The 17,986-nt window shown below is 41.6% G+C and overlaps 1 protein-coding gene across 1 annotated transcript in view; it reads right to left on the reverse strand.

The window, feature by feature from the left end:
• The window catches only part of LOC143142668 (protein diaphanous homolog 3-like), a 291,988-nt gene that overhangs the window by 88,916 nt on the left and 185,086 nt on the right, over positions 1–17,986 (reverse strand). Inside the window, exons 21-22 of the mRNA XM_076303722.1 lie at positions 7,089–7,328; positions 3,955–4,084 (exon numbers count right to left, since the gene is read on the reverse strand). Coding sequence (XP_076159837.1) covers positions 3,955–4,084; positions 7,089–7,328 — 370 coding nt within the window. The remainder of the gene's footprint in view (positions 1–3,954; positions 4,085–7,088; positions 7,329–17,986) is intronic.

Genomic DNA, 17,986 nt, shown 5'->3' on the forward strand with positions numbered 1-17,986 from the left:
GTCAAGGCAGCTTAGTTAGTCCCGACCTACATGAGATTTTGAACGTTGCTGTGAGAGTGGTGAATTTAATCAAAACCCGGCCCTTAAAAGCTCGTCTATTCTCCGCACTTTGCGAAGAGATGGTAGCTGACCAAAAGGCTGTACTGTTTCACAGCGAGGCAAGGTGGCTTTCCCGAGGTAAAGTGCTGTCGCGCGCATTTGAGCTCCGAGTCGCCTCTTCTTGGAGGAAGAGCGCATGTTTGAATCTGCAAGCACATTCACTAATGAACATTTCTTGACGAAGCTGGCCTATATTAGCGATTTGATATATCTTAGCGATACATTTGAGTTAAATGTCCAGTTACAAGGCAAAGACAAGCACCTACCTCACCTAGCAAATAAGATTACCGCATTCACCAAAAAAACTTGAGTATGGGACAGGCGCCTCGATCGCGACAGTATTATGCCTTTGAGATTTCTGAGCGAAATCGCTGAAACGTCTGATTGGGAGCCACTCTTGTGATCCCATGTATTAAACAGTAGGCCTACATCACATCCCTGCAAAGTTTATTTCAAAAATATTTCCCAACTAGCAGTGCTCAGTATGACTGGATTATGGATCCATTTAATGCAGCATGTTGGTATTTCATTAAATATATATTGTACAATGCTGTAAAATGGCCTATGCTTCCTAATATGTTGCTGGAAAACAGAAATATGTGTGTTATTTATTTATTTATTATTATATCTGCAGCACCAGCTGAATTTAACTCTGTTGAAGAGGATATATTTAGAACTTGTCATTATTTCAATAAATTTGACAATTTTAAGCTTGACCTACCACTTTCTTAGAGCGATGAGGGACAGGTGGGGCTGGAGAATGCCCCCTTGATCAAAGTGGGGAATGAAAGAAAAAGTTTGAGAACCACTGATCTAGTTTGTTAACTACCACAGTCACGAGTTGGGTCGCGATTGTCATTTTTAAAAAGTGGGTCCCCAGAAAAAAAGTTTGAGAAACACTGCTGTAACCCATACAACCTTACACAAATGGCAGAAACACTGCTGTAAACCATACAACCTTACACAAATGGCAGAAACACTCTAAGTAGCCTCTCAGCACACATAGCTATTCATATTACAAAAGTTAGCATGACCATCCTTGGTGTATTTGTGTGTGTTTTTTTTTTTTATACACAATGTCATTGTATTGTGCAAATGCATAATGGCAGCGAAGACTCACACTATCAACAGTGAAGTGGACGAGTAGACAAGAAAGGGAGCACCTTTTGTGATCACTGTCAACAAATGCTTGTGACGTGAGTTCAATTTACAACCGAACATTTCGGTTTTGATTCATATCGTACAGCCTAGTAATAATGGCACCATACCAATTATCTGCAAATTTCAGTATTTCTTTCAGCTGCATACCCAATCCTTTCCTCCTCACGCTCATGCTCCCTTTACTAGTTAACGGTTTCTGAAACCCTGAACCCCATCCTTCTGTCTCTGTGGTGTGCTGTAATGTGCAGAGACAGTTGGCCACCCTGTTGTTTCAGCACTGGGGGGCTGCCCAAGGCAATGTGACCATACAGGACATGCCTGTCAATTTCTATGTTTTGATCAATATAGGAGTCTCTCTCTGTGTCTCCCTCACTCTCTCTTTCTCTCTCTCACTCACAACCACACACACACAAATGTCATAACATACAAATAAATGCACAAGCACACAGTGTGCTCACACACCCACACATGCATCAAGGGGATTTAATCCATGCTGAGAGTGTCAGTCAAATCACATTACCTATGTTGCAGTCATTTCAACTGCAGTAAATCCCACTACTACATTTATTAACAAACTGCCACCATAATCATACAATCAAATCATGAAGATTGATTCGGCCCCTTCACTTTGACTCTGTGCCGTGAGAATGTATGTTGCATGATTTAGATCTATAATTACCACACAATCACTATACGGTACAATTTATTATTTACAGGATACAATTTTACCATTGCATGTGTGGTACAACATTAAATTACAGCATCAAATAGTACATTAGGTAAAAATTGGGCGGGAAGCAGTTTGCTAGGTAGATCAACACAATAGAGCCAACACTGGCCTGCCAGCATGTTTGTCTACTGGCTGGGACTGTGAATATTTGCTGTTCAGAGACCTGTGGAAACACAGCTGTAGCTGGTTGTCCACAGCCCGGATCACTGAAAGGACACCTGCTAGAGCAGCAGACCTGCAGACAGGACACGGCTCAGGCCCACATACAGTACAAGTGCTATATGCAACAAGTGGGAACCTACACTCCAGACAGCAAACCTTTTATAAACCATGGACTGCAGGAGGGCTGTGTGAAGGTGGTTCCTGGCTGGCCATGCATTCAATAATGCAGTTTGACACATTCTTTCTCTGATTCACACCCTATTACAGTGGTCCTCAGTTTGCATCTCCGGCCAGGGTCACGATGAGTTGAAAAGCTCGGAGACCCGCACCTGGATGGCGTGTGAACTGGCTTGGCTGTGTTTCAGACACTGAGCTTTGGCCTCAAACTGATGTAACTCACTGGGTTGTGTGGCAGACAGCCTGTCTAGTGACTCTAAGTAAAGGCCACCGACAGACCTGGGCATGCTGGACGCTACATACTCTTTGCTCATGTGGAGAGAGGTGAAAACACAATTTCAAACACAAAGTCTGCCAAATGCTCACTGGGTTTCTGTATGAGGGAGCCAGCAAAGAACATATCAGTTTCCTGACACTTTACGTAATATTTACTACCGGTAAATGCAGGATTAATGCTCATTTCATTAATACTTGATTTGGGGACCATGTGAGTTACAGGTGTGTTTGTGTGTGTCTATGAAATTCTGAGACTGCAGTCAAAAGCTGTGAGGAGGATCCAAATGGTTGCTATAGAAACAAAGCACTCTATCAAAGTACCTCTCTCACTCTCACCTGATCAGTTTTTTTTGTCCTAACACCAGTAAGTGCATACTCATCTGCAGTTCTGGGTGTACATGTGTTTCCGTGTACACTAGATGTGTGATTCTGCCATTCGTATTGTTTGTAAATTGTTTGTAAAAAGGTGCATGCGTGCGCGTGTAAAGCGTGCAAGGTGAGTAATAATTCATGTCGAGCCAAAACGAGGGGCCCCCAGTGGCTTGGAGAACTTGGGCTGGCACGCGACAGGGGAAAAATAGCTGCCATAATCAGACAGTGACACGCTACCAAGCCCAGAGCTGATGACAACACACACACAAACACACCTATAAAAGCCTCGTTAGCATTTGTGTGCTTAAAGGAATGATCCAGAGTTATAACAATCAGGGGTCTATTTATAGATGATAACCAGTTCAACTTTCCGTTTGGCAGCAAAAATACATTAATCAGAGTAGTTTTGAGCAAGACAGTTTTTGCATTAACATGAAATAGCGGTGGCGACCAGAAGACAAGTTAAGGTAATGCACTGACTTCATAAACAGTCCTTATTATAACCTCTCTGTACACATACAAAGTTTACCATACTTCGATCTATCTGTAGGGACCCGAAGTGTAATGCTATTTTGAGCAAGGTTGGAGATCAAGTCAGCCTATGGATGAAAGGCTTGTATCAAAGCATCTAAGGTTAATCGATGTGTATCATCAGAGTATAGTCAAAGTCGGGCAGAACTACGAGTGCACAAGGCATCACGACACCAACCTTGCTCCAGCTGCGAAATCACAACACACGGTTGGCCTGATGTATTCACAACATACCACAGGATTGGCACAATGTATTCACATGTCAACTTTTGGAGGCGGAAGGGGCGGAATATGTGACGACTGCCATGTTTGCGTTACGAACTATCCCCATACATTTCTATGGGAGATTCTTTGAGTGCTCTGTCTCCACATTAGAACGTCTCTGGTATAGTGACGTATGTATACGCACTAGCATGTGTATGTGTGTGTGGGTGTGTGTCGGTCACCTCTACTTGCTCTGTCCACGTGCTGTAGGTCATCCACAAAGCGCAGTACCTCTGGATACCTCTCCTCACACACCTCAGCCAGGAAGTGAAGCAGAGTGGACTTCTGGTCTGCAGACTTGGTGTCCTTCAGCTGAGTCAGAAAGACATACAAAGAGTAAATATTAACAAGATTTAAAACTAGACCTCTGCCAAGGGCAAATACCACAACCATTAGTAAAAGTGAAGCTAAATTTGTCGATCGGTCTTGTGATTTAGCTCTGGTCCAAAATTAAATTGTCTCTCTATTTGGGCATGATACTCCATTCTGCTGCAGTAATGTTTCCATAATCCTGCTTAATTACAGACAGACAGACAAATTGACAAGCCGCACCGAAAGAATAATCTCCTTGGTAGAAGCAAAATATGATATGATGTGCATAAGTTATATGCACACATTCACACTAGACTCTTGTTAAATGTAAAAAAAATAAATAAAAAAAAAAACTGGCAAATAAAGTGGAAAAGGGTAAAAATGTTTCCATTTCTCTCACACACACACACACAAACACACACAGAGAGAGAGAGAGAGAGAGAGAGATGAAGACAGAACTCAATGTTCATATGACAGTGTATCAATATTGAGCAAATAATCAAATAAACTGATAATATAAAATATAAAATATAAATATAAGGGAGACAGATAAAAAGTATAAACATATTATACGATTGCAAAGAAAGATATTGTCTCTCCTCTACGCTTGATGACAATTTTTGATAGCTGCCTCCACTAAGGCGGGAGGATCGAAGCAGTGACATGTCTTCATTGTAGATTATGATTAGCATCCAACTGTGCAGGTATCCCACCTTTGTTCGGCTAAAAAGGAGGGAGAGATGGCAAGAGGAAATCAAAACGGAGGAGTGTGTGATTAGAGGAGATAAGGCCACACATTATGCCACGCCGCAGGGAGGCATGCGCACAACAAAGGCAGGCGAGACGTCACCTGGTGAGAAAATGGAAAATGTTCCGATTTCAACAGGATAGACTGAATGTGTGTGTGTGTGTGTGTGTGTGTGTGTGTGGGGGGGGGTTATATATATATATATATATATATATATATATATATATATATAATATAAAGAGAGATCCAATGTGACCAGACAAAGAGGAGAGAGGAGGTAAACAGAAGGACAACGAAGGTGAAAAATAAGAGCACACACACAATCACAGCAGCGGAAATAAATGGCTTCACAGAGACAAAAAAAGAGCAGCATCTCCTGTTGTCACTCTATTGATACAACAACAAATGACAAATACTAAACAAATACTAAACTCAGAACAGAAACACACAAACACAATTTTAATACCTGTGTTCACATTTTACAATAGATTTCATTGAACACAAACAATCTTAGATACCAGCATTGTAAACCCAGTAGCCTATGCCTCTGGTCTCAGTTCATGGGTACAAAAAACAGCGCCTTCTCCAGATGTGGCGACTGCCAATTATCACAGAAATTGAGCAGAATTTTGCTCTTGTCTTAGAGAGACCAGCAATCTGCAACCCCCTGACTACTAGTCTGTGGACATTTCCTAGGCTTCCAAATATATACACCAACAGCTTACATTTGTACCCACACACACACACAAACACACACGGGAGGATGATCTTGAGGTGTGAGATAAAGTCATTACTGAGAGAGTGATAATGATTAAACATGCATGCATCACAAACATGATATGGTGGTGGGCCGCCACAAATAAGCCAATGTATGGGAAACACTGGTGCTATTTTTCGCCTGGCCATACATGTAAGGTGTAATGCGACTGTGCTGAGCTAAATCTCATACCCCTGCTGTGCTGTGCTGTGCTGGTGAAAGAAAGGAAAAGCAAGGCTAAAGAAGAAAACACATTAATTAAGAGGAAAACATCAGTGCAAAGAGAAAAAGATCTTGTTCTTGTGACTTGGTACTGGTGACTGGTAAAACATTTAAGAGAATGCTCTGATGTTTGGGAATGATGGCTTCATCATACCAAACAATATACAACAACCATAAAAAAAATATATCTCTTACAAGCCTGTGCTGTAGGCCTAGATGTACACATACACTCTCTCTCTCTCTACACACACACACACCTGTGTTTGCATTACAGCATTAGTGGGGCTTATCTGGTGCACCCAGATGAAGGAGAACTAAAGTGTGTTTTGGTCTCTGCAGCTTTGATAGATGCTAGCAGATAGAAGCAGCACTGGTGCCTGATAGTATTAAATCAAATGAAGGCCTTTCAAACATTCGGCAGAAAAAAGGGAGGAAGATGATGAGCAAGAGGAAGAGTAGGAACATCGCAAAGGGAGAGGCACTTTAGATGGGCCTGACCGATAAGCTCAAGGTGACATAAAAACATAGCAACATCAGCAGTGTGTGGCCAAGTTCATGTAAGTGTGTGTGTGTGAGCACGACTATGACTCTGCATGTGTGTATGTGTGTGTGTGTGTGTGTGTGTGTCTGTCTATCTGTGATCTTCTGCTGGGAGGGCATGCCCTATCGCTTGCCATCTGGGGTAACATGATCCCAATCCCTCTGCCCCCCACCAACCTAACATCTAAGGCCACCAGCGTAGCACCTCCTCCCCTTCACACTAAAGCTATACCCACAGATTCAGAAACATAAATTATCAGCTTATCTGATTGCCATGTAAGAAAGGGTGACAGTTTATGAAATAAAATGTGTTGCATGGGGATATGGTGACCCTGGGACATGTGGAGAAAAAAAAAAAAAACCATGAGCGCAGCGCTGAATATGGGTGCATCACATGACGACTTGTTGAAAAAGATCTTTATCGAAAAAGAACTTTGGGACTGCTTGTCTGCAGGATGAATCTGCTGCTCTTTTCTCTGTAATGATGGTCATCTGGTGAAAGGAAAACTCACGCTGAACTGAAATGAGTGATGATTGACCAGGTGAACAAGGACTTTTATACTGGAAAACAGATGCATCTAGAAGGCCTCACTGACAACAAATAAAACAATAAAATAAAAAAAGCAAAATAAGAGGGTGGAATAACAAAAACAACAAGAACAAGAAAATAATAGAAAGTATGGCCTGCACTCACACAGACCAACATAACCTGCACCATTATACAACCACACACACACCTTGCAGAGGGAGCTGAGGTCGTAGCCGTAGGACTTGGCGTTGCGGGAGCCGGCGTTCATGTAGTTTCCCAGCAGCAGCACCAGCTCCAGTAGCCTGCTGAAGCTCTTGCTCTTGCGCACCTCGTCGCAGGCACTGTTCACGGCCAGGATGTCCGGCCGCAGGTTGCACACCTGCTCCTCGAACTGCAGCTTAAAGAGCATGGAGTTCAGTCGTGGCTTCAGACGCTTCACACTACTCATCTGACAGAGAGAGAGAGAGAGAGAGAGAGAGAGAGAGAGAGAGAGAGAGAGAGAGAGAGAGAGAGAGTAGAGGGAAGACAAAGAGGGAGTTAAACCAAAGTGATGTCTACATCGGTACAAGGTCAGAGACCTGACTGAGCAACACATCGACCCACAAATTAAACATGAATTACTCCAACATTTACTCTTCCTCTTTACTCTATTTCACACAGTACCTCACCTCTCTCTCTCTTCCACACACACACACACACACACACAATCATATATTGCTTGCACATGGCTACAATGGATATGACTATATAAGTTGCAGCGGAAGAAGTCCTTTTCAACCTGACTGAAATGGGGGATGAGACGGCTGATGCTGCGGGTGCTGAGGGGAGGAAAGCCTGAACAGAGATGTGTGCAGTGAGAGAGAGGGGGAGAGATTACAGGAGAGTGCACTAAGAAAAGTCAACAAAAAAGCGAGAATCACAGGGGAAAGCAACTCGAAAATAGCGGAGAGCTAACGAGGAGGGACGAGATGAGCGTGGATAACTTCAGCTGTGGTGAGTACAAGGCCTGTTAAGTCTTTATGCAAGTCTTTTGTGATGAGCAATTTAGAAGCTATTTTTTCCCAGACCCTACTTTCCCCTGACTCTCGCTGTGTGTTGCTAGGCAGTGGTAATGGATGTCAGCGATGATCGGATTTGGGCACCAACCCAGCGAGCTAATTGGCAAGCGTGTCCGTAGGGTGGGCAGAGGAGGGGAGGAGTGGGGTGTTATGCGATGGATGGCGTCGAGTTACTGGCCTGACATGATTAACGCTAAATTGGGGAATATTGCATTGGGCTGCCTCTGACGGAACACGCTGTGTAACAGTGGAATAAAGTGCACTGTCTTCACTGTGAACGCAATTAGCTGCATGAAGTAGGTACAAGTGCATAATGTGTGCGTGTGTGCATGTGCATGGTATCTAAACAGCCTGTCATATACAGTACATAGACTGACTATGTTGGGTTCACTAGTCGAAGCATTTTCATTACGTAATGTAATTTAGGGTGCAGGAGCCTAGCCTAGCCTCCAAGGATTCACGGCGAACCGGGGGCCCAAATTGTCCGAATGAGAGCAGATTGGCAGCCCACGGTCTCAGTCTCAGGCGTCAGACAGTAAATCAATCAGGCGAAACTCATACGGAGGCAGATCATCTCCATAATTCAGGCATTATCTCAGGATGGCTTGGCTTAATGAAGGGAGGCGCGGCAGAGTGCGGGAAGCAACATACATACACACACACGGAGATATGCGTCAACTCTCCCTTACACACATGCTTATTACTCACTCATGTAGACATCTACGTACACACACACACAGACACAGACACACATACACACACACAACCTCTGTCTGCAATCTAGCTCTAACAATCACCGACTTCTGTTAACACGAAACATAAGAGATCTGCATTTATCCTCTCTGCTGGAATATCTGCTACTGTCAGTCCTTCTGTCTCATCTAATCACACGCCTTAGATAATGCACAGTAAGACTAATCTATATAATGCAAAATTGCCAATTAAGCAAATAGCCATTGCTAGTGTCTGAGCAAAGTACCTTGGACAGACATAAACAAATAACAAATCTCTGTTAGGAAAGCAATTCACAATACATACAGTATATGTTTACCCTACTACAAAACCTGTTCTATAGGGAATAGGAGGGTAAAATAGATGCCTAATGCCTAATTTATGTGTGTAAACATTCTGCCAGCTCATCGCATGTCAGCAAACATCTAATCCACCATGAAACATCCCTTCAATTCAAAGCACTTGCAGTCGTAAATGATTGAACAGGATTATCATCCAGAAAAAACAACAACTTCAAGATGACGGAGTATACACAAAAAAATATTTATACTCTTTTCCCTAAGGGCTTAAAAAGTGTTTTGAACACATACTCAAAAAAAGTTTTCAACAGTTTTAAACATAAAAAACAAAAAATCTATTTTGACCTCACCAAGAGAGCAGCCATAAAAACTCACAGTATATTAAAACACAACATATTCTACTTAACAATTTTGAGCTTCCTGACCAGTTAGTACAGTCAATTAAACCAATAACACATATTGGCAGAATGAGTGCGACTATGTTGCTGTTACTGTACAACAACAACACAATCCATGCAAAAACCAACTCCCTTTCCTAGCATTCTCCCTATAATATCAACTGAGTTGCTGACTATCCAGTGAATTCAAAATCAAGAATTATACAATAAAATTGAAACAACTGAATGAAATGTCAACAGTAGGGCACATACTATACTTAGCTGCAGTATGCGGCTTCCACCATGTAGATTGTAGTTTCTTTCTAAAATGTAAGATACTTTAAAGGCATACTCACACTATGCCATCTGTACCATACCCGAGTACCTTTGACCCCCAAAGTCCAGTTTGTTTGACCAGTGTGATCGTTCCGTACAGTACCCGGGTGCGGTACGCTTATCCGTGCCCAGGTGTGCTTGAGGAGGTGGACTCGGGCATGGTACGGTTGGGCTTATGATTGCGCCTATGTAAAGATTCTAGAGCACAGCAGCTCAACCGTGCCTGGGTACAGTTTGATAGTATGCAGTGTGAGTGTGGACCAAGAACGGGAGAAAACTGTGAGTATGCCTTAAAACAGGGATGCTTTGAATTAGTTTATCTCACACACAGCTGTTTAATTGTGCGTTCTCTTGTTCTGCTGTGACTCAACCGTTCCTTCTGCACCTGAAAGGTTCACCTGAAAAAGGCACTCTGGTTGCCATGGCAGTGAGAGCATCTCTCCCTCCTACTACTTGCCATGTTAATTTACCTGCTTCATTACACTCCCATTCATCTGCTCAGCCACAGCAACAGCGAGGGAGAGAGAGGGAGAGAGAGAGAGAGAGAGAGAGAGAGAGAGAGAGAGAGAGAGAGAGCAAACTAAAAAGCAGGAACTCAGCAAGTGAGAAGACAAACATTAAAGGGAGGATATGATGACAATGTCATGCATAATCAAAGTGTATCATCTATATCTCTACCTTACACAAACATCCTCCCCTGCATGACTTATTCTTTGCTCCTAATTCAACTTTGAAAACAGCAAACAAAGGAGGTGAAGGTAAGAGGGAACGCTAGTAAGCAAGAGATAGAATGAGAGAGAGATAGAGCACAAGAGGAGACACAGAGAGGAAGAGAGAGATCGAGAGAGAAAGGGGGGAAAACTGCTTGCTCTTGCACATTGGGAATATTAGACATTCTCTTTGATGGTAGATTTAAAGCAAACCTTCCCCCAGCCCACGCAGGCATACATAACGACCCTCCTCGTACCACAAGGAATTACATAAGCTCCCAGTATCCAATCAGGGACACCGCAGCTTTTTGTCTGTCTCATTCCACCTTAACCTTATCACTCAATCCATCCACAAACTGATCTCCATCTCTATAATAACGTGTCTCCATCTCAGACTCTCTTTTTTGCTTTACAATGCCTTTTTACTGAGCTGTCTTTTTACTGAGCTGTCTTTTTAGTCTTTCAGACACCAGACAGTTTCAGTCTTTTCAACTCAACAAGCTCTACAGGCGTGCCAGAGACAAACCTGTTGCTGGACAATCACAAGAAGGGCTGATCACTTTGATCACCACGCCCTATGGGTGGTTGGACTTTCTCCAACCACTGACAAGGATAAATGAGAGACTACTTTGGGAAATGCATAAGAAATGTTCATGTTTTACTTTATTCTGTCAGGAGGTTGTGTCACTGATTTTCTTTGAGCTATATGAGCTATATGAGTCTCATAAAAAACGATTCAGTATGATTCGATGCGATGCGATTCGATGCAATTCGATGCAGTTCAAGAATGGAAAGCATTCTGAAAGATTTTTTATCATTTGCTCAAGGTGCACATTCATTTTATATTATCAATTATAATGGTCATGGTTGTCAATTAGGCAAAAAAAAAAAAGTGTGTAAATATGATTATCATATACTGTATTGGAATAAAAAAAGAATAGTCTACATTTCAGTCAGACACTGCAGCCAAATACAACATAAAAATACATTTTTAAAGACTTTATAGATTTTATAGAGTTATGTGTATCTGATTGTTTTCAAGGAGCTGTAACCTATTGTTGAGGTAAGACGATACTGAAATAAAATAAAACAGTGCTTAAGACACTCTTGGCCTTTTCCTATAGCCTACAAGAATAAAGGCCTACATATCAATGAACTCTTTGGGCCTATTTTGTTCCAACGGTAGACCTAATATGCAGAAACCACAAGTCTGAGTGAATATGAACAAAATAATAATAATTTTTGCATCGTTTTAGCAGCAAGGGACAAATTATTCTTTAACATTAAGGAAATCCCTTCATCAAACGTAAAGTAGGCTACAGACTATCGTTGCTGTTTAGGAATGCTTTAGTAAGTGTTTAATTTTGCGATGGATTTTTAAAAACAAAAGAGTAAAAACTGTCAAACAGTGCGAGTGCGAGTAGTCGCGTGCTTAAGTTGCAGTAGATGTATGGGTAATGAGGTCCTTTGACAACTTTGGGCAATGAATGTAGCCCAAAACGAACTGCATTACCCACAAATCTGTGCCACGTGTAGTTTCAAAACCGGAAGTGGGATGAACGCGCTGCTTGCAACGTAAATGAGAGACTAAGCGAGCAGAAAAGGTTGTGAACCGATTCGTAACAAGTAAATCGATATAACGACCGGTTCATTTCAGTTTTATTCCGATACGGTGCTTCGCGTATTGATGTAGCCGTATCTTACACGTTAAAAATGGATACCGATACGTATCGGTTAATCTTTACACCCCTAATATATATATATATATATATATATATATATATATATATATATATATATATATACACACACACACACACACACACACACACACAAACAATGGTGTGGTCCACATCTGAATTCACAGTGCCTGAGCACTTTAAACATCTGCATAAACTGAAACCAACACTATGCTCCGAGAACAACATAAATCAGCTGGTTTTAGAAAAAACCCTGCACTACCTCCACCTAGAGTCTGTTATTTGTTTTGTAAAAATCCACAGCTCCCGGTTCTTCTGGTCCAATCAGAGCAGGGCTGTGTGAGATCTGACTGTCAATCACAGTCTGGTGTAGTCTGGTGCGCATTGACGAGCTCAAACTCGATGAGGGGGTGCTCAGTGGTAGTGGGGGAGGGGCATGAGAGTTGCAAACATTTAAAATGTTGGCTAAGTTCCCTCAATCTGTCAGAGTTGCCAACTGCAGCTTTAAGTGATGCTGTGGCCGCACAACAAATAATAGTAGGCTGATGTTAAGTTGATTTGTTGACTTGGTGTGGTCCACATCTGAATTCACAGTCCCTGAGCACTTTAAACATCTGCATAAAGACTACTAGCCTCCAATCTCCATTCTTTCTTGCACCATGCTTTGTGTCCTCTTTAAGCATGTGAGAATGCCTATATAGGACCTTCTGGTGTCTAGGAACTGTGGTGGTAAACCTTTCCTACTCTTGCACTGTGTGTGCTGTGCTCTTCTTACTGTAAATGCACACTGTACTTCACATTAAGAAAAAAAAGACTGACAGTTATACAGTTTTCTCCTGTCTTTCCTCTTCACTTGCAGTGTACATGGTCCATGCATTCGAGGTTATATAAGAGGTTCCGGATCGGTGTCCTCAGATACCTCTGAGTTACAGCCTCAGCCTGTTTCATTAAACTAAAAGGATGTCAACACCACAGACACCACTTTAGAGACAACTCATCTGCACACTCTCTCACACACACACACCACCACCACGAGCCATGTTAACACTTACACCCATACTTCACACTATTTAGAAGACTTGCAGGTACATACGTGCACATACACACAGAGACACACACACACACACACACACACACACACACACACACACACACACACACTATGTGCTATGAATCTTGGGCAAGGTCAGGCATCCTGAGTGGTGAGTTGGTGTGCTGCTCTCCCACCCTACTGGCTTATTTATAGGTGGCTGCTGTGACACCCCAGCGGAGTAGAGCGAGGCTGGGCCAGCGACAAATCACAGCATCCACTACCGGGGAAACGACAGGTAATCTTTACAGGCCCTGTAAACACAGGACACTGACACTACTCCCACTACACACACACATGCGCACACACACACGCACGCACGCACACACACACACACACACACACACACACACACACGCGCAGACACACAGACACACACAACTCTACACACAAATTTCTCACACATACCGGTGCTCAATTGCTCATTTGCTTGCTCATCACACTGTCACACACTTTCACAAACACGCAGCATTGTCAGGGTACCCCCAGAATTGTCAGACCTAAATTTAAGACTTTTTAAGACCTTTTTAATACCACTTCAGATGAAATTTAATACCTACATCGCACCCATTCGGATAGAATAAATAATATTAAAGGTAAGATTAAACCTCAAATAATTACTATTTTAATTACTAAGTGTTTGAACATGCCAACATGAACATGACAGCAGTGCAGTGGCAACGCAAAGATTTGTCGCGGTAGTAATGTGACTGAATGTCCTGCTTCATGGACAAATTTACACGGAATAGAACCTAGTTGATTTCAGGGATTAAAGTGAAAAAAAAAACCTTTTTTCTTTTTTCAGGCCATAAGTCATACGTTGTTTATATCTACCTATAGAGATAGCACCCCTTTTGCGGTTGCAACCTATTGGTTTTTAATGTACAAAAAGATGCAAACATAAAAGTAAAGCACCAAATAAACACCAAAACGAGGCTACAGGGTACTCTTAAGTTACTATATAATTAATGCCACCTACAGGTGAATGCATAGAACATAACAATCCTATGGTTTGTGTACCCTGTAGCCTCGTTTTAGCTGCCAATGGCCGCCATGTGAATAAGGCAAATTGAGAGTGTTCTTGATTGAGATTGAGTTTTCCTGATGAACAAAACAATATTTCAATACCATCCCTGACCATTGCTGATTAGCCATTGCTGTTCTTTTCTACTGCAGCAATATTGTAGCAAGGCTTTAACTTACACTCTTATTTAATTACTTCAGGCCAAAAGTGTTTAAAGGGGAGAATTTTTTTCTTGTTAATATGCAATTCAACACCAAGTAAAATCTATAAAATCAAGTTTGCAAGACTAAACATTTCCTCATCAAAGTAACGAATCAGACCAGTCTAGATATTGTTCATATTTCCATTTGTTGCCTCATCCGCATCTAATGAAAACATGGTAATTTTGAGTTTTACAGACAACTCAGTTTTCCAATGAGCAGCAATACTGTGTGTGCTCATTCAGGAGGTCTGCGCATCTGATAACGACAATCTGGAGAGGGCGCTTTTGTCTTCAGCAACAGATTGTATAAGGTTGACAAGAGGTTGCGATATGGCAAGGGACAGGTCGTGTTGCGCTATTCAAGAACATGCGTAGCCTACTCAGCGCAAAAACGGTCAGCCATAGATAAACGTACACAAATCATGACGCTAATATGCGAGGTTCTGGTAGGCCTACTGGTTATGGTTTTGTGCTATACATTAATAATAGCAACGTTTTTTTTTTTTTTAACTATTTTAATTGCATGGTTATTTTTTGTCAACATACGCTCACAACCTACTGTCGTTAAAAGTGAGGCCTAAGCAAAATAGGCTACAAGGCTGTGTGTCATAAACAGGACTGACCCCCTTACTCAACATAAAATAATAATATCGCGAACTGTTAACACGCTCAGTCAAAACCTTCCGTCGCAAATTGTGAAAAACATTGTTGTACATGTCATAACAGACGGGAGGAATAGGCTACAGTTTATATTGTGTCGCTTTACACATAATGTTAGTTGCATTGATTAAAAACTGTAACAATAATAGTACATCGGGTGGCATAGCAGGCTATCTGTTCAAGTCATAGGTGACACCCAAAATGAATGACCTCCCCTGACAAGAGTTCACGATAGTAAGAAATTGTCTACATTGATGCATGAAAGAACACAGCCTCCAAATTCGCACATTGAGCTCACAATAGCATATCCAAAAAGTTAAACGGATTGGGCAACCTCATCAGCTGTCTCGATTGTGTCACTATAATCCAACTTTTAGACCGTCCTCCAGATGTGTTCTTTTTTTTTTTAAGCAAACGCCCAAGACCAATGAGACAAGCGTGTAGCTAGCCTACAACATAAACAAAGCGAAATGGCTGACGTATCTTTTTGAGCGATCTCTGATTGAGACACAGAAAGTTCTCAAGAACACTATTAGGTCTTTAAACATTTACCATCACACACATTCATTCATCGGACCTAATATTTGTAGTTGCCTTAAAAAAAGGAAAAGAAAAGGTGATAGACGCCCCCTCCTATTTTTTTTCTCACCGGATCTGCATCGATCTCAAATGACATTTCTAAAATCAAATTGACAGAAATCCGTCGTAGGCTACGACAGATAACTTTAATCCTTGTGATTTACGCTACGTGAGGATATTAGACTAAATCTACTACTGATCATTTGAAAAATTAAGACCTCCGTGAAAAAATTCCAGACTTTGAGGTGAAATTCTACGGAGCCCTCCGGGTGACATGGGGGAAAAAAACATGGGTTAAAAAAAAAAAAAAAAAAAAAAGTAATGGGGAAAAAAAACATGAAGAAGAAAAAAAAAACGATGCACTTTTGCGGGATCTCATTGCGGGAGTTTTTCTATGTGCAGATCACTGTCCTTCAACAAAGTTTTGCGAGATCTCGCAAAGTTTTGCGAGATCTCGCAAAAACTTTTTTTCTACTTTTGGAACTTGCTGGGCTTCCTACTTGACCCCAATAGGCCCACAAACCACTACCGCCAGATGGCAATCGTATCATGATACTATGATTGCTCTATCACTGTTGCGTGTTGTGGGTTTTCTGGACACATTACATAGGCCTATGACACGGGAGGGAGAGGGAGACACCTGCGTGCAGACACGCACACACAGCAGGCTACAATAAATTACCTAACAGACAGCAGCCTAATTTCGAGGTATCACTAATACCTATTAAATAAATGTAAAAGACACAGAACTGTAAGCTCAAATTCAAAAACTTTTGAAGTCTACCCAAACATATGCAAAGGGAATATATATAAATTGTGTTGCATATAGCCAGCTTAATTAATGTCAATTTAAAGATTATGATTAGCAGTTTCTATGCATTTTTCCATTGATAGTTACAGGAAGCCACGTTGTTGTTTAAACACACAGGAAGTGAACCTCAGCCGTCATGGTAACGTGCGCAGGAAAATAATTACTTTTTTTTTTAGTTAATTAGGCAACGAAAACTTTGAGGAACGAAATAAAACCGGTATTAACCGGTTACCATTATTTTTAAATAAGTGTTCCTGTTCCAGAACATAAAAAATAATAAAGTTTCCGGTTTCGTTTCTGTTCCCTGTAAAATACAAAAAGTTCCCGGTTTTCGTTTTCGTTCCTTAAACCGGTTCAAAGCCCTGGGTATAAGGTGTGTGTGAGTGTGTGTGTGCAGGGCTCTAGAGTGCGACCAAGAGTCTGTCTCAAATGGTGTACTTACGTGAGTACACTTTTGTGTAGTACACTATGTGCACTGTGTGCTTACTGGCGGAGTGCGCAAATTTTAACAAAATAGTATTGTCTCATATCAAACACTAACTCCGTGCACTTCACGGAAATGACGATCACAAACATTTTAACATAACTTTATTGGCGTCCTCAACACGACAGTGACATGGTCATACTGTGTCAAAACATGAACCGTTTATGTTATAACTTGCTTGTACCTCCGTAAAGTCTGTTTTCCACTGCTGCTGCTTCAGCTTTCTCAACCACGATTTCCACGAGTTTGAAAACGCTCCCTCCCCTTCCGCTATTTGGCCAAGATGGCGTCCGTTAAGGGCGAAAAGTGTCCAGCGTTGCACACTCAGCTTTTTGACCGTTATGAGTGCACCATCCGGGAACTTGCAGCGCCCTTCGTGTCGTTGGAATTGTCAGTGTGAACACCCTCATGCACTCAAATTAGGTATTGTAAGTGCAGAAGTACGCGATTTGAGACAGAGTCCAATTCAAACTTTTTAAGGGTGCGACTAAAATTTGTCCTGGGTTACACTGGGGCACCTAACGTCATAAGGGTATGCGCTTAGACTTTCCTCGCATCTGCTGTTTCTCCACAAACTAAGCTTTTGTTCACGTTTAACTAGTGTAGGTGCACCAATACTACAAAAGTATCGCAATACTCTGAAATTAGAAACGTCACAATACCTTTTAACCTGAGAACAACATAAATAAGCTGGTTTTAGAAAGAAAACGCACTTCTACCTCCACCTGTTATTTGTTTTGTAAAAATCCACAGCTAATTACTTTCACATTCTTCTTAAAGTGACAGGCACTCAATTAGACCTACACACCACCACTGTAATGACATTAAAGACAAGTGTAGTAGTTTAAAATTCAAATTACTAGATATGTTTAGCTATTAGTAATTATACAGATCATATGAAATAGAAACATGAGAAGCCATCATTTTCCGTGTGTGTGTGGAGGGTCGAGCAGAGACTAGGATCGCCACTGATGTGAATGATCACAGTATTCAATATTACTGATGGCGTTAAGGTGGTCGGGCCCCCAAATCACATCAATACTG

Source organism: Alosa pseudoharengus, unplaced genomic scaffold (assembly GCF_046254945.1).
Source record: "Alosa pseudoharengus isolate Yale_2024_CS ecotype anadromous, Long Island Sound unplaced genomic scaffold, YU_APseudo_1.1 YU_APseudo_1.1_scf_24, whole genome shotgun sequence".
In the NCBI taxonomy this organism is placed as follows: Eukaryota; Metazoa; Chordata; class Actinopteri; order Clupeiformes; family Clupeidae; genus Alosa; species Alosa pseudoharengus.